A 25,629-nucleotide genomic window follows, 5' to 3' on the forward strand; every position below is an offset into this window, starting at 1 on the left:
TTCGGTCATAAATAGGGTATCAATTTTCACCATTTTGGTCATAAGGAGGGTATGGTTTTTGAACTCCAATTGGGTATGGATAAAGTCAAGAAATTCTGATATTATTGCTGGTTTTCAGTGTCACGCAATTTAAAATAGTTCAAAATAAAAATCAAAACCGGTCAGTAGATAAAGTCCAGAATCTGGGAAATGAAAGAAGGGAAATATGCAAATACTCTCGCCAAAATTCTGGTCAGAGCAATTTTTCTTATGCGAGATATGCGGAGAAAATTTTCACCCAAATTTATAGAGATTTGTATGGAGACGCCATGCTGGTGCCCATCCGTATGGGCACCAACATGGTGGCCGGAAACCAACAGAAACATCTGTTACTGAGTTTTCCTGCAAAAGCGTGAATTTATCCCTCGAGGAACTCTAAAACATTAAAATATTACTTTTTCTAAGACATGAACTGTTCAGATAGCCGAGTTCCCCGAAATAAGTCACTTTTTTCAACCATCATGACAGCTCTCTAGGCCGTCATGTAAATGCCGCGTCACGCAAAAGCTTAGAAATTCAAGCGTAGTGTATCACAAAACCAAGAACCTATTCGGAGCGAAAATTTGTGTGAATAGTAGTTTTCAGTTGCTCTTATACATCATTTAAGTAAAATCTCTGGAAGATCAATAGTTTTGTAGTTCGAATTTTGGTGACGTCATGTGCAAACCAGCAAAAGAAGACAGTTCTCCATGTTTAAGGTGTGTTCGTCGAAATATTATTCTACAATAACTATCTAATTTCTCGCGCGCTGATTGGCTCATTTTTATCATCAATAAGAGTACGGACGGACAAAACTTTAATTTATGCAAGCTTTCAAGTTCAACTTTCAGCTGTCAAACTGTCAACTTTTTAACCAATGAGATTTTATGGACTTCTTTAAGTAGCCAATCAAAAAGCGAGAAAAGCTATTGACAATGTTCACGTCATTTTGAATAAAATTTACTTATCTTTGTTTGCGGCAAGTTGACGGCGCCTTTTCCCCTCATTTATTCCCAGCATTTGACCATTTTGGGGTCTTGTTATTGTAAAAAACAAATTGACGTCAGTTTTTTTATGCGTCTGTCCTCTTATTGATGATAAATTTCGTCATAACATCGTCAAAGTTTACTGCGGAACCACTCGCTTGCGGCTCGTGGTTCCACAGCCACTTTGGCAATGTTATGCCGCAATTTATCATCAATAAGAGGACAGACGCATAAAAAACTGACGTCAATTTGTTAAATGTTCCGCACAAATTTACAGAGCCTATAAAGTATGGAGCCACCATGTTGGTGTTCCTCTGTGGTACACCAATATGGCGGCCGGAAAATAGTGTTAACATCTGGAACTTATTTTGGCTATCTAGGACACTGATTAACTGCACTGGACGACGCACTGGACAAACAAACATATTTTTCGACAAACGCGATTTGAAATTCAAAATGCGCTGATGACGTCACCTTGTTCTTTCTAAAAATAGAATGGCGGGAATTTCCCGGAAGAACGTTCCCAGAAAAGTAAACAATCTGTGTAATCGTGATCTTCTCGCCTTTCCGCAAAATGGCTGCGGCTGCAGTTAGCAGCACTAAAGCAGCCAAGCTCGCGATCTGTCGCCTTGTGGAAGAAACAAGTGGGCATGAAACGGTCAGATACTTCGGCCCTGGTTGTCTGGTAAAGTTTGAAAGTATAGAATTTCTTCATTCCGTAGGAACACCGAAATCAAAGTACTTCTTGGTAGCTAGTAATCAGGTGCTGCGAAAAGATATTCTTGAAACCCTTGAAAAGCAAGAAACAAAAGAGAAAAGTACCAAGAAACGCGAGCCTTCTGTTAGAATGGTGGCCGAATTTCCGGGGATGAAAATCTGGGCAAGGCTCGAACGCAAACCGTTGAACGAGTTATACAGTAATCTGGAAGAGGATGCCTTCGAGTTGGATGGGATCACTTACTTGGCTGTGCCTAAATTGGAACAAGGTCTCTTTAGGAAAAGCAGCCTGTTAAGCAGAGCCTTGGAGGGAAATATGTCTTCCCTGATGACTTCTGATCAGCTGCTGTGCGTGGTCTTATGTAATGAAAGAACAATCGACAAAAAAGATAAGGACGTTGGTCAGAACTTGTCAGCAAAAGTGTACGACCTTCTTCAGCGCGACAGTGTCCTCGCCTACGACGAGTTGCAATGTCCGAGTTATTTCTTAAGAAATGAAGAGAACAAACGTTTCCTCGGAGAAGACGAATTTTGGAACTCAGACGGACAGCCTTTGGGATCAATTATTCTTAACAGAGATGGCAAGTTTGGAGGAGTGCTGAACTTCATCCAAAACCGACCTGCGCCGGCTCTAGTAGGAAGGAGATTTGACACAGGTAATAGCTTGTTACTGGGTATTTTTGTATTTTAAGTCACCTCGGCCAGGCAGCCTGAGATTTTCACGGACTTTTGAAGGAAATTCTTTATTTCAAGCCTCCTATTTAGGAGGCTTGAAATAAAGAATTTCCTTCAAAAGTCCGTGAAAATCTCAGGCTGCCTGGCCGAGGTGACTTAAAATACAAAAGAAATGCTAAGTGATTCCAAAAACCATTTTGGTTTTCTGGTTTACAAATTTCCCGAGCTTCACAGAGAAATGTTCATTGTTTTCATCAACAACGCATGTACATTTTGAAAATCGTATTGATGTGGACAGCGAAAATAGAGACTTCCGAAAACTCTGCACATGAGCAAATGACAGTTGCATTGTTTTCTAAGACCTTCTAATAGCTTCTCAAACTCAATGATAATTCATCAAGTTCAAACAAAGGAGATCATGGCCGTGATCGTTTTTGGATATCTAAATCTTACTTAGCATAAATTTTTGCAATTTCATTTCTCTGTTTTCTCCTAATTTTTACTTTTGATAATTGATAAGATATATCAAAACACTTAAGACAGTATTTGACCACATTTCAAAACACCTGGAAGTTCATCAATAATACTCTGCTATGTATCTTATTTTCAACTCTCTTCTTGGTGTCTGGAGTACAGTCTTTTGTGTTTGATGTATTACATATCAGCATTTTCAAGCATTTTAGGGTGGACTGGAAAAATGCTGTGATAAGGGTAGTGTGCCCTGCTGGCTTTTCTTCCTTCAGGGATTTTGTTTACCCAAAATAAGTGGGATGGTGGGGGGGAGGGGGGGGGAGGGGGGCAAGGAGGGAATGAAATTCGCAGTCATACCTATAACTTGGGAAATTATGACTATGTCATTTTGCCAAAAAAAAAACAAATAAACAAAGCTGCTTCATGGCTGATGGAAAACTGTTCACGTTCGCTGATTCCTGTGTTTGGAGATCTTGCATGTAATTGGTTACAACACAATAAATATTCCAGACTATTTTAGGTTTTCATGCTTTTTAGGGCAGAGTGTACTATTGGGTTGTTTTAGGGGGCTGCTGTTCACTAAGGCACTAAGTATTAAGGCAGTAAGTATTAAGGCACTAAGTATTAAGGCACTAACACAATAAGATGTAAACTTAGATGTTTGGTTAGTTAATAAATTTCTATTAATCAATGAGCCTTGCAGGAAGGAGACCTGGGTGGGGTGGGTTAACCCGTGTGCACCACGCAAAACATGTTATGACAAAACTATATATATGTTTTTACAAATCTCTTGCTATCCTTGTAGTGGTATTCTCTTAAGAACAAAAGCACTTTGTTCGAAACGCATGCGCAGATTAGTTAACATCAGTGCCAGCTATATGTTAGGTGAAAGATACATTTCATACTGGATTACACATGAACATTGAGTGCTTTTCCTTGTGGTAGAACACAACATGTAAGACGCATGTTGTTAACGTCATAACCTCTGTTCTCGGGTTCAGATCCACCCTTTTTTTAAATTTTTTATATGATACCACTCTCTCATTTTGACCAGAGATAGAAGCTACATTTCAGGTAATGTCAGTTCTCCCTTTTTAGGGCAAAGAATGCTACTGTTACTGCATATGTTCTGGAATCAACCCTAGCTTGATTCAATAAATTTTGTCTGCTGTTTGTTAGGGTTCAAATAAAGAATGGAAACATATTGCTTCTCCTTAGCAGCTTGTTAACTTTGACAGTACAAAGATATGTTTTACCATACTGGATTATCAAGGATGAACCTAAAAAATGTCCAAAAGGATTTCGGTGGACTTACAGAAAGTTGGAGCTTATATCCACGAGGGGGCTTGTAATTGGGATGTTGGATTGGGGGCTTGAAGTTAGATGTATGTAGAAAATGTATTTATTCACTCACACACTTCTTCGTTTATCTGTCGTTTAGCCTAATTTACTCCTTCCTTCCCTCCCTCCCTTTCTCCTTCCATCCCTTCATTCATCCATGTTTTGATGGGTTTTTTTCTAGCAAATTTGATCAGTGATATTGCTGCTTTTTATAATTACTGGTCGTTAATTATAATCTGCACTGTTGTGTATTTCAGCAGCAAGTGAGAGGCATGATGACGTAACTGAAACAGAGAAGCGTGTTGGTGCCTCGAGTGGTATTTATCCACTGCTGGATCCTCAGTCAAAGAGTGAAGTAGGAATGGGAACTGAAATGTCCAAGGTTGCTGAGCCAGCAGTCACACCAGTGACAAGAAATCAGTTTGTGGCAGGTTTGACAGGTAGCAACAAGGGTGAAGGCAACTCAGTGGACCCTGGTGCAGTAGTGGAAGGGGAGAGAGAGCTTCAAGAAAAAAAAGATCCAGGTATACCTTATTGCAGGAAATAGATCTAATGAAATTTATCTACTGAAATGATTGAGAGAAGATTTGCTTATCATACAGTGCACTGAGAGATTCCAAGAGAATGTCCTGAAAGGATTGGCTTTTTTTGCTAGCTGTTTTGAATTCTTGCATATATACATTTTTTGGCCTTACATGTTAGGAGACTTACAACCAGGGGTGCTGCATTTGGTGAAAAAGTTTGATTGGATGACCACTTAAAACTGTTTTAATAGTTACTTCAGGACAAGTTAGACATATGTAAGTAAGTATTTGTAGGGTTGTTGGTATTTAATCTGACTAATTCCATCCATTCCTGTGCCTTGTAAAGGGTCATAGAATGGAGGGGCGGTTGTCCTTTTCAGGTCAAGGGTTGGAAATGACAGTAAATCATCCGACAGTGTCTGGCTTAATGATTTAGGGATTTGGCCAGTCAAACTCTTTGACCAATAACACATTTGATCATATTGTCCTATTCAACCCAAATAGGGGTCAAGTAGCCCCCAGAGATTTTAATCCCATTGGATGGAAATGAGAAGTAACATTCAATACCTATGGCACCTTATCACAAGCCCTGAAGGTGCTGGCCTGTCTGTGGGCATGCCCTTAGACATGCATGCATGATGCAATTTTAGGTTGTCTCAAGTGCCATTCCCTGCATTTTCACTTTACAGGTGACAAAAAAAGTTTAAAGGAAAGTATGAAGTTCAACTGGAATTTCCTCAGGCGTGGAGGGGTTCAACCCCCCAACCCCCACCTTGTGGGCTATTATATAGCAATATATCATAATTGTATCCAATCAAGTTTTAAGGTGACACAATACCTTGAGAGTTCTACTTTTGTTGAATTTTTCTTTTTAAGCAATTTAAGTAATAAACAAAAAGGTTGCTTTAAGATCAAACATTTCCCCAAAAATGAAAGTAAAATCTCAAAATGTGCATGATTTATTTAGAAATAAAGGTTTTTTAATAAAAATTAAAAAAACAGTTAGGTGTCATGTAATTTGAGGGAGGCACTTAATCAAGGGGGGCACTTATTTAATTTTTCCCGAATCATTGTTAGATATGATAGTTTTTTTGAGTGTAATTTGTGTGTGTTAGTCCCTCAGAAGTCTCAGAAGGATCCTGTCTCTCTTGAAGAACTATGTAATATAACCCCTTAAGCTGGTCCAGGCCTGCTGCACAAGATATGATAGTTTTGCTTTAGGCAATGAATCAGCAGATCTTCACTACCATTTGTTCCAACGGTCAATTTGCAGTGCTTGAATGTGTCAATAATCACTTGTGTATAATTAAACTTGACCAAAACTATATGCATCCTTTGTTGTTTCACTACTCTTCCATAAAACAGTGGGAGGAGAAGGGAGCGCTTCTTTGACGAGCAATGTTCATTTTAAATTTTGGCAGATAGGGGGAGTGCTTATTTGTGTGGGGAGGGGCCCTTATCTGAGAGGAGGAGCTATATGCGGCTATTATGGACAGCCTCCTGTCTTTTTCTGGTTTCTTTAATCTAATCTTTATACTGGGTAACTTACATGTACATGTATGTCTGTATATAGTATTTGGTATTTATGGTTCTACATTTGCTTGTTTGTTTTTTTGTGTGTTAATTTTTTAGTGTAATTAGTTTGTCTAGTTTGTATGCCTGGTAGTGGATTTGAATATATTTTCTGAACTATATACCTTAGGGGAACTACATACTTAAGGGGACAATTCTTGCCTTTATATTAAAGTTAATTGAAGAAGTTATACTCCTATGTTTTCAGATCATACTGATGGAAAACAATCACCAACAGAAAATTCATGCAGATCTTTCAGATCTTTTCATTTCGGCAGTTCCAACAAAGCCGAAGTAAAACAAGACTTGAAAGGACAGGTGGATGTGGTGAATTTGCCTCCTGAGAATGGCAGTAAAGAGGAACCAGGTCCAGTAGAACAATTAAGAGATCAAAATGATGACCAGAGAGCGCAAGCAAACAACAATAAAGGGGAACCATCAGTGGAAGTTCCAGCAGAAAATTTAGGCGATCGAGTTGATGACCAGAGTGTCCAGAGAAGAAACAATAATGGACCACCAGCAGAAGCTCCAGGAGGTGAAACTGGTGGTGGTGAGAGGGCTGACGCAGAGGAGAATCTACCACAGGACAGATCAGGGGATCACTCTCCTCAAGGCCAAGGAATTGACAGAAGGGCTGGTTTCCCACCTGATCTACCACAGAATGAGCACCCACAAGTGAAGTGTTCAGTTAGTATTTTCACCCAGTTGCAGCCTACTGACAGGCAAAGAAAATTTCACTTAGGTAGAGGTCAATTTTGTTGTCCTGTGTATTATAAGGGAACCTTCTCTACCATTTTTCTGTGTGGCAAAAATATGAAATAATCTGTGTAATTAAAAATATCAAATCTTCGTGTAGACACCATCAAATTCTGCTTTTTGAGCTCTTAAATCAACTGCACATCATCAAATCCTTAAATCTCTAAGGGTTAGTTTTATGAGAAGGATGGCAACATTTGGAATTATTAATGCGACAGACCTACTTATGCAAAATATCACAAGATAGTTTTCCTTGATCATCTTTAATTCATAACAAAACCCAGGAGACCATGTTTCTTGCAAGTTTTCAAAATCAGGGTACCATAGTTTTCCACAGACTTAATCTCTGAAAGAAAGTCGGTGACCCCCATTTTTTCTGAATTTTCTGACTCTGAAGTAACTCAATATCTGACTTAACTGTAAACCTTTGAAAAAAATGTACGTAATTAGATGATTTTTATGCAAACATTTTTAAGTAGTAGGTAATAGTGTGAACGTGCATTATGTTTAAGTAGGCTGATGCAAGCAGTTAGTTTCAGTGAATTTGAGAAACCTTATATATGGACCTGGTAACAGGTGAGGCGTAGGACTTTCAAATTCATTAAATGTAAGTTCCTCAAATGTTTCCATTGATTGGCAGCATGCGATCTGATGCCCCTACCAACTTTTTGAATGTAAGAGGTAGATTTCGTTGAAGTGTTGTAAAATTTACAAGCTGCTGCTTAAAGATTTTAAAAATAACTTAACATTTTGAATTTTTTGTCTGCAACAATTTAGGTGACCCACTGACCAAGTCCCTCTTGGACTCCTTGGAGCTTTTAGAGAAACTGAGTAGATGTTTGGATCAAGAATACAAATATGGCCATTGCAAATGTTGGAAGCACATTGCTGAGTTTTTTGGCATTCCTGAAAAAGACTATCAGAACTTTAAATGCAATAAAGTTCATAGTCCTACAGAGATTTTGTTTGAGTTTTTAAAGTCTGATAGCCCTCATATCACAGTTGGTTCCTTGAAACATGGATTAGCCCAAATTGAGAGAAAAGATGTCATCGACATACTTTTACAACATGAGAAATGTGAGTAACAGTGATTTAATTGTGCATTAGATTTTATTCTGATCAGTATTAGTCTTGCTATAGCATCTGGGTATGCCTGCCCATATGTAGCAATATTTAATCCTTTTTGATTTACATTTAATTTAAACTTATTTGCTTTTAAATGTAAACTTCAAGTCCAAAATTTATTTAAATTTAAAACAAATTTCTATTTAAACTTGTTTAAATTTATTTAATACTAGTTCATTTTTTTCATTCAATCTTTTTTCCATTTAAATTTAAACTTTTAAAATGTCTTTTAAACCTTATTGCATTATTTCTTTAAATTGCTTAAGTTTGATTTAATCCTTTTTATTGATTTAAATTTAAACTTTCAAAATTCTATCTAAACCAAAGTTATGAATTTGTATTTGATTTAAACTGTGAAATTCCATTTAACCTTCCGGGGGCAAGTTTGGCCAGGTTCACGTATGTAGATCACATGTTCATCACCAGCGGCCATTTTGTTTTTAGATGTATCGTCAGTAAATATGAACAAAGGCACCAAAGGTAGAGTGTCAGAATTACTAAGCAAAGCATCCAGGCTTTTCCCTTCATCCACCAGCACTGCTTCAAATCCTGCTGTGAATGCCAGTTGTTCAGCAGCAATACTGCAGGTGATGATCAATGAAGTTCTCAGGCGTGCTGAGGGAATGCTTCAAGACAGTACATCTGCCACCCAGAGGGGGGGAGGACTTGCATATAAAAGGGGTGGGGATGCTCATCGTCTCGCTTAGGGGTGTAAATTTTGGATTTTGGTCTCACTTAGGGTATTCTGGGCAAAACGCCATCATATGTAGCTCATATGTAGCCCATATGTAGCCCATATGTAGCCCATATGTAGCCGTGAAGGTCTCGTTTAAGGTTTCATGCGAAGAAATATAAAAATATATATTTAATATGGTTTAAATACGGTGTTTTTTAGGGGTCAAAAAATCCGGGGCCACACCATGATTGGTCTCCTTTAGGGGTTTAATTCAAAATTTCCAACAAGCATCCTCTCCCTTTTTTATGCGAAGTCCCCCCACCCCCCGGGATCCGCCGGCCTCTGTGGGCAATTGAACTGACAAGAACATTTGGGAGTGACATGTAAAAAGTGTTGGCAGGCATGCGCAAAGCCTGTAGCTTGCAGATGAATCAGTTCTGAAACCTTCACAGCATAGTTTTAACTGGATGTTATTTTAGGATTTTCCCTTGCAATATGAGATAACGGGGGCTCCTAAATAGGGTACAGTGTATCAATTTTCATATGCTTCAGCCTTATTGCATTACAAAGAGCAGTATTTTCTTTTGTGCAGTTTTATTGTTCTATGCTAGAGACGCTCTCCTATCAGAGAATTTAACCTCTGAGAGGTGTTCTTCCTTGGTAACCTCCATTCTGATGGCAAGGTTTAAAATGTTTTCCTCAAACACGAATTAGAGGAATTTGTTCTTAGAAGCCTCAATGTTTCCCCTTTGATAAAGCCTTTTGTGATGCCTGGTGGGTGACACGAATAGAAAGGTCTTTGTAGGTTTGTTATGTATGTACACTCTCTGTTGAATCTGTCACCTTTTTGAACACTTGTACAGTCAAGCCTCTCCGCAATAGTCACATTTGGGACAGAGGAAAGTGGTCGTTGTAGAAAGGTGGCCGTTGTGGGGAGGTGAGGGTGTAATATAACACCTGTCATATTTTTATGGGGGAGGTGAGGGTGTGATATAACACCTGTCATTTTTCGGGGGGTACAACATTTTTGTCTTTAAAAAATGCTCATTGTAGCATAAAAGTATGTAACACAATCAAAATATTTTAATAAAACAGAAACCAAATAAAAACAGAGACCAATCACGACCACGAGCAGTACTGCACAATTTTCCTCACCTTTTACAACAGAAATGAGTTTTTGTATACACTGTTCGTCAGTCGTTGATTAATCAGTTGGCTGTTGTCAAGTGGTTGTTTTGGCAGTCGTGACACGCTTTATGTGGCTGTTACAAAAATTATCTCCTCAGAGCTTTATTATCTAGCTCTCTGCACGCACTGCAGGCCTATGATGCTCCCTCATCATAGGCCTGCAGTGCGTGCAGAGAGCTAGATAATAAAGCTCTGAGGAGATAATTGTGAAGCGAGACTGTCTGGACCGTCCATCAGGACAAAAAAAAGTGGCCATTAGTGGAGGTTCAACTGTAGTTTCTGTTCTGAGATTTCAGCTGTGAATTTGACCTTATGGCTAGTCAATCGCAACTGAGTGAAGTCTTCAAGGAGCTCCATTATCTCATATCACAAGGGAAAATCCCAAGAAGACATCCTAGTTAAAGCGATCCGATTCATCTGCAAACTGCAGGCTGTCAACACTTTTTAGACCTTTTTACCTGTCGCTCTCAAATGTTCTTGTCAGTTCAATCACCCACAGAGGCCGGTGGATGTACTTTCCCAAAGCACTCCCTCAGCACGCCTGACAATTTCATTGATCATCACCTGCGGTATCGCTGCTGAACAACTGGCATTCACAGCAGGGTTCGAAGCAGTGCTGGAGGATGAAGGGGAAAGCCTGGATGCTTGGCTTAGTAATTCGGAAACTTTGCCTTTGCTGCCTTTGTTCATATTTACTGACAATACATCTAAAAACAAAATGGGTGCAGATGGCTGAGCTTGCCCCAGGAAGATTAAATAGAATTTTGCAGTTTAAGGTGGCTCAAAACAGTTTCCAGCACTTAGATTTTGATGAGTTGTTATAACCACTATTTATCAGTTGATGCAACAATCATTGTATCACCAAACTACCTAATCATTGGTTTAGAGCCACCTTAAAATTTTGAAAATTTTAGGTGGCTCTTAACCCTATGTACAGAATTTTTTCAAACTTTGCTGAAAGTTGCGTCTTATCATGCTTATTTAAAATTTGATAAGATAAAAAAATTTTCACCGTGCTGGTTTTGAATTATAGGCCCCTAAAGCTGTAATTAAGGGTGTTTTTAGCAGGTCATACTGTTACTATGGTAACCTATTGTGTCACAAATGATAATGTGTTCACCAATGATTGGGCAGTTTTTTGATGCCAAGATTGTAGCATCAAGTGATAAAGAGTGGTTATAATGACCCATCAAAATCTAGGTGTTGGAAACTATTTTGAGCCACCTTAAATCAAATACAAATAATTCGTAAGTTTGGTTTACATAAAATTTTGAAAGTTGAAATTTAAATGAATAAAAAGGATTAAATCAAACTTAAGCAATTTAAAGAAATAATGCAGTAAGGTTTAAAAGACATTTTAAAAGTTTAAATTTAAATGGATAAAAAGAGTAAATTTGTTTTAAATTTAAATAAATTTTGGACGTGAAGTTTAAATTTAAAAGGAAATAAGTTTAAATCAAATATAAATCAAAGAGGATTGAATATTGCTACATATGGGCAGCCACATCTGGGGGCAAAGCTTTAGTTTCCTATCTTGGGTTAACATGTGAAAACGCAGTAAGTTTCCTCTAAACATGCTAATTTTCGATTTGCATTGTTCACATTAGGTGTGCGGTTTTATGACAATCAGAAGTACACTTAATCACAAAATGGAACTTATTAATAAATTTGATGCAGGCAGTGTGGGCCGAACAAGGAAAAATGCACCCACTTTTAAGTTTTTAACTCCGTGCACCAATTTGATGTCAGGAGAGTCCATATGAGCCATCAACCGTGCATGATGGTCAAAAAAAAGAATAAAATAAAATAAAAGTGATTGTAGACGCCTTCAAATTTGCCGTTTTTAATTATTACATAACCCATCGAATGTGCATATTTTTGTCACATTTATTATCACATTTTTATTTGTTGATTAGTTCATGTTATTTTTTCACCCGCAGTGATGGGAAACCTTTGTGAATTATTCTGTATAAACATATAAACAGGTTATGATAAGTCCAAGTTGTTTTGTAGTTGCCAACTTTCAATTTGAGCCGTTATTTTTCCAGGTCACGAATCCAAACGGAGTCTGAATGACGATACACTGGTGTGCAGTCTGTTCGACAGTGATCCAGATATCATTGGGGACATGGCTTTCCTTTTGGATAAGCAGAAATTGGGTTTGAAAGACTGGGCAGATTTGGCAGCTAAACTTGGTGTAGCGAGGACCACTTTCACGAGCTTTGAAACTTGTAGCACTGACAACCCAACAGAGCAGTTGTTTGACATTTTGAAAGTGCGTTTCCCCAGATTGACCGTTGGAAAATTGATCGAACATCTGGATGCTATCAACAGACGCGATGTTATCCTTGCCATCGAAAAGAGCACCAAAGGTAAGTGTGTACAGTTCAATACTTTACTTAGAGTATTAAACCAGAGCAAATGTAGACTGCAGATGCTTTGATTTATTTGAAGTTCACGTTTCTAATATTCAATCAGTGATGGAAGAGTAAATGAAAGGCGTTCTTCATTTTCTGTTACACTTATAGTTAAAAAAGATTTTTTCATAAAAGAGTTGATAGCAGACATGGATATCATGGACGAAGTATGTGAACTTTTGAACAAGAGGCAACGCACAACAAAGGTTCCGAATTTGAAACGCCTTGGAAGCAGACTTGGAATTGAGAAGGAAACCTTGGATGATCTTTTACCAACGCAAGAAGAAACCGTAAGTCCTACAGAGGCACTGATTCGCCATCTTGGAGGAAGGCAGCCTTGGTTAACATTGGCAGAGTTCATCTGGGCACTGCACGCCATTGAGCGCAACGATGCTCTTGCTGCGTTGGACGTCTACATGTCAGGTACAGCTTTAGGTATATATGTGCCTGTGGTGGGAAATTTAAAGGCTTTTTTTACTAGTGCATAAGCATAAGCTACATCCCGAGCGCTCTCATTGTCTACATGGCTTGAAATAACTAAACGGAAGGCGCTGGTCTAGGCTCGATTACCAGCCGCTGTTCGGAGAGGAACGTCGACCGGACTCGAGAACGCGGCGGAATTCGAACCTAGCGCTGTTCACGTTGTACGGTAAAATGTTTTGTTTGGCTCGGAAAAGAAACGCAACCCGCTTTTGGCTGGTTAAATATTTCCACAATTATTGTTAACTCTTGAGATGGCGGCCCTCCATTGGCCGAAACATAAGGCATGTTACTACCATAATCTACCAACCGCCGAATAATCTACAAAACTGCCGACCGGTTAGCTCAGAGGTAGAGCACCGGACTAGCGTGCGGGAGGTCGCGGGTTCAAGCCCCGGCCGGACCAACACTCAGGGTCTTCAAATAATTGAGGAGAAAGTGCTGCCTTTGTAATGACATCTGCAAATGGTTAGACTTCCTAGTCTTCTCGGATAAGGACGATAAACCGTAGGCCCCGTTTCACAACTCTTCATGATTAATTCTGTGGGACGTAAAAGAACCCACACACTGATCGACGATTCCCGGTGTGGTGTATCTCTCACATATTAGTTGCGTAAGCTACTCTGAAATCCAAGGGTAAATAAAGTAATGTATGTATGTAAGTACCAACTGTTCCCCTTTTCTCCAAGAGTAAGATTGGTAGCGGGGTAGCATACTGCGAGTACGTAACAGTTTCTCTCTCTCTCTCTTTTTTTTTTTTTTGTTTTTTATTCATGCTTAGATGGATGTATTTCAAATCTCTTAAATTCGTGTACGTGTAAGAGATGTAAGCAGTCTCGGCTAAGTGGAGAGGGTCAGTGGTAATGTGCCTGGAAGGTGTCAGAGGTGCTGGTTGTCTCTAAAGATTCTCAACATTGATTGTGGCAGGTATACCCCAGTCGTGTTGCCGTAAACAACACGGGTAGTTTGGATTCTCATCTTTTAACTCAGTAACTGTGGATGCACGGCAGCTCTCAATTGCTTAAAGGGCCCTGGTCATCCACACCTTTATTTTTGTTTACTTGCGAGAGTTTGGCTATTATATTTTATTCGGAGCATGTTGAAACGAAGGAACTACTGAAGATAATTAAACATACTTTCAGGAACACAACTTACAGTGAAGCAATAAAATCTCGCTTCACCATGCAATATCAATAATTTCGATGACATCGAAAATGGCAGAGGCTGGCCGGGGTCCTTTAACGTCCCGCAGACTCTCGTTATCTTCAACTCTAAGTGGAAACAGACTGTAACTACTGCAGTTGCATAGGACAAAAGAAGTCACGCGTTGCTCAAGACAGTACGGGATTCAAGATGGCCGAGTTCCATGGTTAATCACTCAGAAGGTAATAAGAATAGTTAGGGAAAGTGAGACTTGGTTTAAAATAACGGCGAATTCGAGATAGTCGTATGCTAGAAATAGCGAGAGCCTACTGTTGATAAAGAAACCACTGAACTTCCTAGTATTAATGTCATTGATTATTACGTTTTATTATCAAAAGAGGATGAAGTGTACAGTTAATGCTCCGTGTAGGCCTTATTCCCAAACTAATCCTTTACCAGTTATTTTTAGATCACTCCCGGTTTCGGAAATCCCCGGAGGGTCTTGACAGAGCCATCCTTTTGACCCAGATTTTGCTCTGCACGTGCAGAGCCAAGCAGCTTTACACATTTTCATCCTCCACGAACACGTCCACGCAGCACGTTTGGTGATATTTTCCGCGGAAGAACTGGGTACCATGTCTAAAAATAACTTAAGAGGGGTTGCCTTGGTAATAAGGTGAAAATGGACGATAAAACACTCTTACCCTTCGTCTTCCCTTGGTTTTATTAATATTTGTGTCACGTATGGTCATTGCGTGACTACTTGTCACTTTCTTGAGAAACGTTGTGAGTTTTTCAAGTTGAATCCTGTCTTATTCTTGACAGAGTAAAGACTTTTTAAAAAAACTATTTTTTATGAATTGTAAATAGTTTAATAGAAGTAGTTACAAATACTTGTGTCCGTGTGATGGACTTTTATACTTGTGAAGGTGCAAGAGATTCCAGGAAAAACGAAGTGAATGCTAAGCTTGAAGAGTAGATGTCAGACTTGGTACTGATTTGAATAGAAAATAGTTAAGGAGTAAAACCCCATGGGTCTTGAAAAAGACAAAATCATTCTAAACGTGCCGTACTTAACAGTTTTATAGAAAAATGTAGGAAATGTCAAAAATAATTACAGGTAATTAGACATGTTTGTAATGTTTTTTTGCGGGACGAAATGTTTCTTCAATAGCTACGCGGATTACCAAAAAATTGTTAGCATATAAAAGCAACATATTGAAACTGTTAAGCAGTTGTTTCTTCCCGCACAAATTATTTAAAATGTCCTTGTTAGAGTGGTTTTTTTTTTTTTTTTTTTTTTGGAGCACTCTGTGATTAGGCCTGATTTTCGCCGCTCTCTAGGGTCCGGTCGCGCTCCACCCTCGGGCGGTGAGCATTGGCTGTTAATCATCCTACTCTGTGATTGGTTTAAAAACTCACGCGGCCTGCTCAACCAATCAGATGCAAAAACAAAACCAAGTTGTACGACTTAGTCGTTCGTGTTTTCCCGCGACAGTTAAATGCATTTTCTTCGGGTTCTCTTTGGTTCATTGCGTTCAGTGTTAACGTTTGTTGTGATTGGCGACTGTCACTGCTTTGGTTTTGGTTTAACAACACTCAACTGAGAACCGCTGTAACGTGAAAACCATCATGATGGCTGAAGAGAATAGGCTGAGTCGTATTCTTGGGATTAGACTGAAACTACACTAGTTTGCAATGGAGGTTGTTGCCGGGGAATGCACGCTGAGGGCTATCATATTTGAACTTGAACTTTACTTTGTCTACTTTTTATATAGAGTTACAGGAATTGCTTGCCCCGCAACTAGTCACAGAACTAATCGAGGCGGGGGCAAGAATTTATGTTAAAATGGAAAGAAAAAAAAATAGTGAAAAGTAATGATAATTTACAGCAAAATTACAAAAGGTACAAATAAACAATAGAAACAAATACAAGTAACCGAAAACAAAGTGACAGTGTAATGTGCACATACGTAAGCGACTAGAGTACTATTATTACTTAAATATGTTAATTTAGAGAGCTTCTGTATCAGATGAGAGACTTCAATACAGTCATCTTCACATTGTAACACATCAAGGAGTAGTTCCTTCGTTTTATTTCAGAATTTAGATTTGATTAATAATTTCACTGAATGTGGGATGGAATTCCAGACTGACCCAATTCTTTTAAAGGATTTTCGCATCTTCTCTGTTTTTGCGTTTAAAGACTGACAAAGGAGGCGCAAATTGTTTAAATATGCCCAAGGTTGTGATTGGTTGAATTAAGCTACGACGTTGAATGTGATTGGTTGATTTAAACTGCAACTTTGAATGTGATTGCCTTATGGAACTCTCCGATAACAAACTGTCCGATAACAACGTAGCAAGTGAATTAGTGGAAAATAGGAGTTTTTTAAACCAATCACAATCGAGGAAATTGTAATTTTTATGATTAAGTTATGTATTGTACTGGTTTTAAGAAATTGATTCAGGTTTATTGGGGCTTGGTGACGATAAATATCATACCTCAGGTAGCGCAAATGTTGGAAAGATAAGAATGACATTGGAAGGCAATTGGCTGTAGGAAATATTAAAAGAGAATTACATGCTCTCTGGTGTTCCAAAAGAAAAGTAAGCGCAATGCACGTTTTTGCGACCGTTTTAAATGTTTTTGTTAGCAGTAACCCCATGCACATATACCATATAGTTTAAATAGGTAGTTATTAGAGTATGATGAATAGTTAACTAGAGACGACATGGAATATAATGTCTTAGTTAGCAATAATTTCAATTGATTTACTAATTTTATGGCAGATGAAGTCGATTTGATTCTTCCGTGATAGGTCTGAATCAACCATTATTCCGAGATATTTGGGCAAGTCTCCATTTCAAGAACTGTTTGGGCACTTGACATGGGGTCAAAGATTTTAATTCGAGGTACAAAAGGCATAGTATTTTGACGAGAGCGACAATATGATCTTTTGACGAAGGCCAATATGTTTTCTTTTGACGAGGGCGAAAATATGATGTATCGATCATAAGAGCATTAGGAAATTTCGAGCAAAAAGATCAAAGTTCTTTACAATAGTTTAGAAAGCAGCCCTAAGAAAATACGCGCGCTGATTGGCTTAAAATTGTGTTTCTATAACTCGATAGAAACACAGAACTAGCACGAGCTGTTGACGTAATGATGGCGCGAGCAAAGAGAATTTACATTTAGATAATCCAAGTTAACAAATTGTTTTCCTTTTTTTCGTCACTGTGTTTTCTAGCACTTTACAGCGTTTATACTTTTACGGATCAATATTAGCCCTTTTTGTTAAGGATTTGTTCCAATTTTAGTATCACACAATACCCAACCGAGTTGGCATCATCTAGTATAACCTACCAAAATCGCCCTCTTCAGTTTGAGATGGCTGACGTTAGAAATAACGAGAGCCTTCTGTGAAGGAAGAAACCACGGAACTGGCTTCTGGGCGTTTATCGATTATTAAGTCTTAAAAACATTTGTGTAACGCATTGGTCATTTAATGTCTACCACTTGTTCTCTAATCACTTTGCAGTGGTCGAAACGAGAGCAAATCATTTTCACACTAATATACGAAACAGACGAGAGTCAGGAATAGGCATCTTGTTCATTTGATAGCTAGACTATCGGCCCCATGGTCGTATGGCTCATTGTATGACTACTTGTCGCTTCTTTCAGAAGTGTTGTGAGTTATACAAAATGAATCAGTCTTATTCTTTGTGAACTAGACAACATTAAGACGAAAACGTATTTTTTATCAATTGTAAATAGTTAGAAGTCACGTTGTGATAATACTTGCGTCCATGAGATGGACTTCGACACTTGTGAAGTTCGTATAGATTGTGGAAAAAATGCTCGCGAAATGAATGCTAAGCTCTAAGAGTAGAAGTCAGATCAGAAGGTACTGATTTAAAAAGAAAAAATAATAATTTTTTTAAGAGTAAAAACTCTATAGGTTTTGATAGAGACAAAATGATCCTCGACGTGTTGTACTGAACAGTTGCATAGACAAATGACAAGAAATGTTACAAATGATATTCCTTTGCATGACCCGGTCACATGGTACAATATCCATGTTACATAGTGGGAGTTCAAAAAGAAAGGCAAGTCGAGCTGGATTGGTACGAGTTGCTTTGTTTTTGAACTCCCACAGTGCAACTTGCATCCGAGCATGACTAATTTTGTACCATGTGACCGGGTCGTGCAAAGCCTATAGGAGAAACTTTGCTGGCGTTATTATTTACATTTTTCCTTAGTAGCATACGACTTTGCGCAGAGAAGGCATCAGGCGCTAGACACGAATGAGTCAGACTTCAAACATTTAAAGAGCTTCTGAAGCTCGGTAATTGGTGAAATTTTTGGCTCTTTTGGTGTGATGTTCGAGAAGAGATTGGCTTTAAAAAACTGCAAAATTTGCGGGTGGCCAAAGCGCTAATGAGCTAAACTGTATCGCGTATGCTAATGAGGCAAATATTGTAAACAAAGGCTCTATTACATGTAATTAGACATATTTACAATATTTTTTTGTGTAAGAAAATATATTTTTGTAATAGCTGTGCGGATGAAAATCAGTTTGTCAGCATATAAAGCAACTTATTGAAATATTTGAAGTTCTACTTGTTTCTCCCCACACAAGTTATATAAAGTTGGATTTTTAGAACGGATTTTGTGGAGGTGCAGTGGCCTCATGGTTAGTGCGCTCGTCTCCGGATCGAGCGGTCTGGGTTCGAGCCGTGGCCGGGTGTTCTTGGGTAAGACACGTAACTCACAGTGCCTCTCTCCGCCCAGGTGTATAAATGGGCACCGGAAATCTTAATGCTGGGGAAGTAGAAATACTCCTTGTCGTTTCGTGGTACAGAAACCGAAGGGCCGGCCTGGTGGGCACTTAGCTATATGCACCCTTTTTTTTTATAGACTTTCTTATACAGACGTTCTTTTTTTATTTGAAAAAACGCGCGTGTAAACGGGCCCAAACCAAAACAACTACTCAGCTAATCTCAATCTGTAGTAAAACCAAAGTAATTGCCTGATTAGTTTCGACACTATTGAAAACCGCTATTCTGCACCCTGTGATTGGTTTAAAAACTCCCGCCACCTGCTCAACCAGCCGAATGCAAAAACAAAACCACTTGTACGATTTGGTCGTTCGTGTTTGCCCGCGCCAGATTGAAGCATTTTCTTCGGGTTCTCATTGATTCATTGTGTTGTTAAAGTTTGTTGTGATTGCCACCGTAATTGCTTTGGTTCTGGTTTTACAACACTCGACAGAAAAGCCGCTGTAATGGGAAAGCCATCATGATGGCTGAAGAGAAAAAACCGAGTTGTATTCTTGGGATTAGACTGAAACTACACTAGCTTGCAATGGAGGTTGTTGCCGGGGGGTGCAATTATTAGAGCACTTTCGATATACTAAAATTCAGCTTGGCAGCGAGGCTTAGAGGACACAAAAAAAGGAAATTGAATGACCATGTTTATTCATTTCTTTTGTTTGTCGCCTCGGCCTCACTATCAAGCTGAATTTTCCCTCTTAGTCCATCAGCTGAGGTGGCTGTTTGGCTCACTAAGAAGAACAAACGAAACTTGTATATTCTTAAGCTTTGCCTTTGTAAATCGAATTTTAAATTTACCCCCAATACCCTCTTTTTGGTCGCCATCTTGGAATTCTAAAAACAAAAAAATTATAAATGATATTTTCTTACCTGTTTCTTTTTTTAGAGGCACACGATATTTTGCCTGGACGTATATTTGGAATAATTAGTATCTTAAATCTTATTTCAGTATTGTCTGTGGTTGTTCAAGCTATGATGACGTCATAAATTGTCACAATGGCCGCCAGTTTGTTTTCTAGTTTATGTATTCAACCTCTATTTCAACCATAGAGTTTGACTAAATTACCAATAAGGTGCTCTACATCACAATACTAGAAGAACACCTTTTTCTACGTTTAGTTAATTGGGCACACTATACGCCATGAACCAATAAACCATAACTCAACGTAGATACATGTAACTAGCTTCACACTTCAATCTAGAGCCCGTTTGAGTACAGAAACGCCAGGATCTTATAACGCCCTTTGTCACTACTGTCACTTGAATTTGGATCTATAACTTCTCCAAGTCATAAACAATTCATCAAGTTTAAACACGGTAAATCATGACCGTGACGGTGTTTAGATATCTGATTGTTTTAGCAGATATTTCTACGCCGTTTTATTTTTCTGTTTCTCCTTAGTTATATTCCGATCGAGAAGTTATATCAGACACTCAAGACTCTGTTTGAGCACCTTTCCAAACACCTCAAAAATTGTCAAAAATACTCCGCTACTAGCGTCGTATTTCGACGGTCTTCTCTGTGTTGACGGCTCCTCTCCAGATTGCTGCTTGATAGCGGAGCTCCGGCGGGCCGCCATGCGGAGCACCATAATTATAGGAACAGGACCACGTGCATGCATAGAAATAGAAACCCGTGCAACTCTTTTTTCATGGCCAACCTAGTTAGCGGCATGGCTCGCGGGCGAGTGGGCCCAACGACGAGCACGACGTCGGACATGGCGGCCATACAGTTTTGGTTTAAAGCATGTCTTTGATATTGTGGTCAATTGATACCTGTGAAAGCAAGCTATCCGCTGACCAGTATCAGGTGACCATATCACGGGGGCTCAGGTTAAAAACTCATCGAGATCATAAGTTTTTTAAAGTTGACCGCTCATTAAGCACTGGCTTTCGATAGGATCGCGGGCTCATGTCAGGGTTTTTTGTTGTAATTAAGGCGAGGATCAGGGCCAGGTTATTCAAAAGGTGGTTAACGCTAACCCAGGATTAAAAGTGAACCGAAGTATAACTTTTTCTTCCATACAAATGTTTATCACTGCTTTTGGGTCTTGGGCTGCTTTTGTAGTTTAAGATTATTAATACTCAAAACAGAAGGCCAAATAATAGAAACAGAAAACCTCACAAAAACTCGACAGCCTTGCAAAACTCAAATCATAATTCTCGCTTATCATGTGTTAGCTTAATCAGGCTGTCAACAACCCGGCTCAGAAGCCCTGCTTTTGGGCTTGGCTAGATCTATATATTATCTTGATATCTACGCAAAAACTACCAAGCTAACTACATAAAAAGTTATTAGAGCAGAAAATTTCAAGATGACGGCCATATTACACTAACATCGCCGTTCTTTGGACTTTATCCTCTTTTCAGTCCCTGAAAGAGATGGGATTCTTATATCTGGCGACAGTAGACTGCCTTAATGTAAAAACAAAAACTAGTAAGGTACTAAGAAAAACGTTATTAGAGCTCAGATGTTGGACTTCCTTTCTTTCAAGATAGGGGCTATATCAGAATAACACGGCCGATGTTTGACATTATTCTGTTTTCCACGCGTTGAAGAGATGGGATTCTGCCATCGAGAGAGGAATTTTTACATTACAATTTTATATCTTAATATCCACACAAAAACTACCAAGCTACTACATAAAAAATTATTAGCTCCGCAAATTTACACTTCGTTTTAAGATGGAGGCCATATTAGACTATCATGGCCGTTGTTTGGACTTCATCCTCTTTTCAACCCGTGAAAGAGATGGGATTCCAATATCTAGAGATAAAGTTCCCAGCGACAGTAGACTGTCTTGATGTAAAGAAAAAAACTGGCCAGGTACTAAGAAAAACGTTAATCAGAAACCCGAGATGCTGGACTTTGTTTGAAGGTGGCGGCCATAATAGACTAACATGGCCGATGTTTGACATCATTCTCTTTTTCACCAGTTGAAGAAATGGGATTCTACCATCGAGAGACGAAGTTTTACGAAGAATGTCTATTTATTGATATCCAAAGAAAAAGTACCAAGCTACTACAAAAAATTATTACACCAGAAAACTTGCACTTCCTTTCAAGATGGCGGCCATATTAGACTTACATGGGTGTTGTTTAAAATTATCCTCTTTTCAACCCGTAAGGGAGATGGAATTCTACTATCGAGAGACAATGTTCCAGGCGAGAGTAGACTGTCTTGATGTAAAGACAAAAACTAGCAAGGTACTAGGAAAAACGTTATTAGACCTGAGATGTTACACTTCGCTTCAAGATGACGGCCATATTAGACTTACATGGCTGTTGTTTGACATCATTCTCCTTTCAAGCCGTGAAAGAGATGGGATTCTAATATCAAGAGATGAAATTCCACGCGACAGTACTCTGTCTTGATGAAAAGACAAAAACTAGCAAGGTACTAAGAGAAACGTTATTAGAGCTGAGATGTTGGACTTCATTTCAAGATGGGGGCCATATCAGACTAACACGGCCGATGTTTGACATCATTCTGTTTTTCACCCGTTGAAGAGATGGGATTCTGCCATCGAGAGATTTTTACGTTACAATTTTATATCTTGATATCCACACAAAAACTACCAAGCTACTACCTTAAAAGTTATTAGACTGGGAAACTTACACGTCGTTTCAAAATGGAGGCCATATTAGACTATCATAGCCGTTGTTTGGACTTCATCCTCTTTTCAACCCGTGAAAGAGATGGGATTCTAATATCAAGAGATAAAGCTCCCAGCGACAGTAGACTGTTTTGATGTAAAGGAAAAAACTAGCAAGGTTCTAAGGAAAACGTTAATAGACCCGAGATGCTGGACTTTGTTTGAAGATGGCGGCCATATTAGACTAACATGGCCAATGTTTGACATCATCCTCTTTTTCACCAGTTGAAAGAATAAGATTCTACCATCGAGAGACGAAATTTTACGTGGAGGTTTTATATCTTGATATCCAAAGAAAAACTACCAAGCTACTGAAAAAAGTTATTACACCAGAAAACTTGTACTTCCTTTCATGATGGCGGCCATATTAGACTTACATGGCTGCTCTTTGAAATCATCCTATTTTCAATCCGTAAAAGAGATGGAATTCTACTGTCGAGAGATAAAGTTCCAGGCGACAGTAGACTGTCTTGATCTAAGACAAAAACTAGCAATGTACTAGGAAAAACGTTATTAAACCTCAGATGTTGTACTTCGTTTCAAGATGGCGGCCATATTAGACTTACATGACTGTTGTTTGACATCATTCTCCTTTCAAGTCGTGAAAGAGATGGGATTCTAATATCGAGAGATGAAGTTCCACGCGACAGTACACTGTCTTGATTTAAAGATAAAAACTAGCAAGGTATTAAGAAAAACTTTCTTAGAGCTGAGATGTTGTACTTTATGTTAAGGTGGGGTCCATATCAGACTAACACGGCCGATGTTTGACATCATTCTGTTTTTCACTACCTAAAAGGTTGTTAGACCGGGAAACTTACACGTCGTTTCAAAATGGAGGCCATATTAGAATATCATAGCCGTTGTTTAGACTTCATCCTCTTTTCAACCCGTGAAAGAGATGGGATTTTAATATCGAGAGATGAAGCTCCCAGCGACAGTAGACTTACTTGATGTAAAGAAAAAAACTAGCCAGGTACTAAGAAAAACCTTAATAGACCCGAGATGCTGGACTTTGTTTGAAGATGGCGGCCATATTAGACTAACATGGCAGATGTTTGACATCATCCTCTTTTTCACCAGTTGAAGAGATGGGTTTCTACCATCGAGGGGAAGTTTTACCTGGAGGTTTTATATCTTGATATCCAAAGAAAAACTACCAAGCTACTACAAAAAAGATTATTACACCAGAAAACTTGCACTTCCTTTCATGTTGGCGGCTATATTAGACTTACATGGCTGCTCTTTGAAATCATCCTATTTTTAACCCGTAAAAGAGATGGAATTCTCCTATCGAGAGATAAAGTTCCAGGCGAGAGTAGACTGTCTTGATGTAAAGACAAAAACTAGCAAGGTACTAGGAAAAACGTTATAAGACCTGAGATGTTGCACTTCGTATCAAGATGGCGGCCATATTAGACTTAAATGGCTGTTGTTTGACATCATTCTCTTTGACTGTTTTGATGTGAAGACAAAAACTAGCAAGGTTTCAAAAAAAAAACATTATTAGACCTGAGATGCTGGAGTACGTTTTAACATGGCGGCCATATTAGACCAACATGACCGATGTTTGACATTTTTCTCTTTTTCATTAGTTGAAGGGATGGGATTGTACTATCCGGAGACGACGAGTCTTATTTCTTGAGATCGACACAAAAACTATCAAGTTACTACATTTAAACCTTTTTAGACCGGAAAAGTTGCACTTCCTTTTAAGATGCCGGCCATATTTGATTTGCATGGCTGTTGTTTGACATCATCCTCTTTTTAACCCGTGAAAGAGATGGGATTCTAATATCGAGAGATATAGCTCCAGGCGACAATAGACTCTCCTGATTTAAAGACAAAAACTAGTAAGATACTAGGAACAACGCTGTTAGACCCGAGATTTTGGACCTCGTTTTAAGATGGCCGCGATATCAGCGAAGCTCCGGCGGCCCATAACTATAGGAACAGAACCACATACATGCATAGAAATAGAAACCCATGCAATTCTTTTTTCATGGTCAACACGTCTAGTGGCATGGATCGTGGGCGCGTGCGTTCAACGACGACGTCGACGTCACGCAACATGGCGGCCACACTCTAGCTAATACCAGTCTTGGTTTACAGCGTACGTCTTTGATATTTGACATCCATGTTATGGTCGATTGGCACCTGTCAAAGCAAGGTATCCGCTGACCAGTATCACGTGACCATATAGCGGGCTCAGGTTTATAGCTCATGGATGTCATGTTTTTTTTTCAAAGTTGGCCGGTGGCAAAGTACTTGTTTTCGATTGGATCGCGGGCTCATTTCAGGTTAATTTGTTGAGATTAGGTTAACGCTAAGCCAGGATTAAAAGTTTACCAAAGTATATAGTTATTGTCTATACAATTGTTTTTCACTGCTCTATGGTCAGGGCTTGAGATTATTCAAAATCAAAACAAGGGGCGAAAAGGAATTCGGGAATCCATCCAGCGACGAGGAAAAGGATTAAAGCCCTGGACCTTCGGATTACAAATCCAGCGCCACATCCACTGAGTCACCACTATGCCATGCCGCCTTTGCACATTATAAAGTTCGACTGTGTATAGGCAGAACGGGAGAGTTGCTTGTAAGATAGGCTTTGGAGTATATTTTCCTATTCCCACAAATTTTCCTGGGAAGGATTTTTGTTGATAACGAACTACGATACTCCCCCTTGTTTCAACCTGAAGAACCGGCTAACGGTTAAACCCCATTGAGATCCTCCGGAAAAAGCTTACACGATTGGAGCGAGATGATTGTGTTAGAAGTGAGATTGCACTGCGACAGTGGGGGAGCATCACCCCCCGAGGGGGACTCCCATATGAAAAGGACGGGGCTGCTCGTCGTACCCTTAGGGGTTAAAAACGCGGTTTTGGTACTTCTTAGGGTGTTCAGCCTCAGAAGGCCCCCAGCTAGAGCATTTGTGGTACCTTTCAGGGTATTGAGCGGAAAAAAAAAAGACAGGAAATAATCTGTTGTTTTAGAATTGGTACCTCTTACTGGACCTAGGGGTGAAAAACATTTCAAGCCGTGCCCAC

General features: G+C 39.1%; 1 protein-coding gene across 7 annotated transcripts in view; it reads left to right on the forward strand.

Moving 5' to 3' along the window:
- The first annotated feature begins 1,332 nt into the window (after nucleotides 1–1,332).
- Nucleotides 1,333–25,629, forward strand: part of LOC145492328 (uncharacterized) — a 39,926-nt gene continuing 15,629 nt past the window's right edge. For 2 of the 7 annotated variants that reach the window (XM_081471761.1, XM_081471786.1), the window contains exons 1-2: nucleotides 1,335–2,377; nucleotides 4,466–4,732. In XM_081471761.1, coding sequence (XP_081327887.1) covers nucleotides 1,579–2,377; nucleotides 4,466–4,732 — 1,066 coding nt within the window. In that variant the 5' untranslated portion in view covers nucleotides 1,335–1,578. Of the gene's footprint in view, nucleotides 2,378–4,465; nucleotides 4,733–6,512; nucleotides 7,047–7,837; nucleotides 8,138–12,097; nucleotides 12,422–12,577; nucleotides 13,591–13,727; nucleotides 18,898–25,629 lie in introns of those variants that run through there. The other 5 variants (XM_081471811.1, XM_081471818.1, XM_081471770.1 and 2 more) reach the window with 5 other exon arrangements.

This window comes from Orbicella franksi, chromosome 1 (assembly GCF_964199315.1).
Source record: "Orbicella franksi chromosome 1, jaOrbFran1.1, whole genome shotgun sequence".
Lineage (NCBI taxonomy): Eukaryota > Metazoa > Cnidaria > Anthozoa > Scleractinia > Merulinidae > Orbicella > Orbicella franksi.